This window comes from Priapulus caudatus, unplaced genomic scaffold (genome assembly GCF_000485595.1).
Source record: "Priapulus caudatus unplaced genomic scaffold, Priapulus_caudatus-5.0.1 Scaffold441, whole genome shotgun sequence".
Taxonomy (NCBI): domain Eukaryota; kingdom Metazoa; phylum Priapulida; class Priapulimorpha; order Priapulimorphida; family Priapulidae; genus Priapulus; species Priapulus caudatus.
Genome location: NW_014577502.1, coordinates 12756 through 13569, shown reverse-complemented (window position 1 = coordinate 13569; position 814 = coordinate 12756). Strand labels below are relative to the sequence as shown.

At 32.1% G+C, this 814-nt stretch overlaps 1 protein-coding gene across 2 annotated transcripts in view; it reads right to left on the bottom strand.

Annotated features, from left to right (window-relative positions):
* Positions 1–481, bottom strand: part of LOC106810453 (E3 ubiquitin-protein ligase parkin-like) — a 15539-nt gene extending 15058 nt beyond the window's left edge. For both annotated transcript variants that reach the window (XM_014813815.1, XM_014813816.1), the window contains exon 1: positions 414–481. In XM_014813815.1, the coding sequence (XP_014669301.1) occupies positions 414–431 (18 nt within the window). In that variant the 5' untranslated portion in view covers positions 432–481. The remainder of the gene's footprint in view (positions 1–413) is intronic.
* Positions 482–814: the final 333 nt, after the last annotated feature.

Here is an 814-nt window from a genome sequence, read left to right as displayed (position 1 = left end):
GATCAAGAGCTAATAATACATTGTACTACATTATGATACATGGATTGTGTACAGTGTAATAATGGCTCTCGATCAGATTATCACAGAGTAGCTCTAGTACCATAGCCCGCTTACATTAACTGCCGCTGGCAACCAGCGGCAGTTAATGTAAGCGGGCTATAGTACTAGAGCTAATCACAGAGTTGACTAAAACTAAAACAAAAGTAAATATAATTAAGTTCAAGGGACCGGGTTCTTTCAAAGGTTTCTTTCGTTCAAGGGTTCACCCGGTTGTTACGGTAGGAGTCTATATAATTGCAAAGATATTGAATAAAGATAGACTTGTATAGCTCTATTCTATATCTATGATGAAGTTAGATCATAGCATGAGCATGTTTACACCATAAATATATACAAACACATGAATTGCTTACACCCATGGGCGCCGCCATAACCCGGATGACGTCATTGCAGATGGTTCCACAGCGAAACTCCCTCTCTTGTATTTTACAAGGCACTGATTCTCTCTTTGGAATGTGCGGGAAATTTATTCTTATTCTTTTTCTTATTTCGTCTTATTTTTATTTATTCTTATTCTTATTCCTTCTTCTTATTCCTTATTCTTATTCCTTATTCTTATTCCTTATTCTTATTCCTTATTCTTATTTCTTATTCTTATTCCTTCATTTTTCCTTCTTCTTTTTTTAATTTTTTATTCTTATTTCTTATTCTTATTCCTTCTTTTTTCCTTCTTCTTTTTTTAATTTTTAATTCTTATTTCTTATTCTTATTCCTTCTTTTTTCCTTCTTCTTTTTTTTATTTTTAATTCTTATT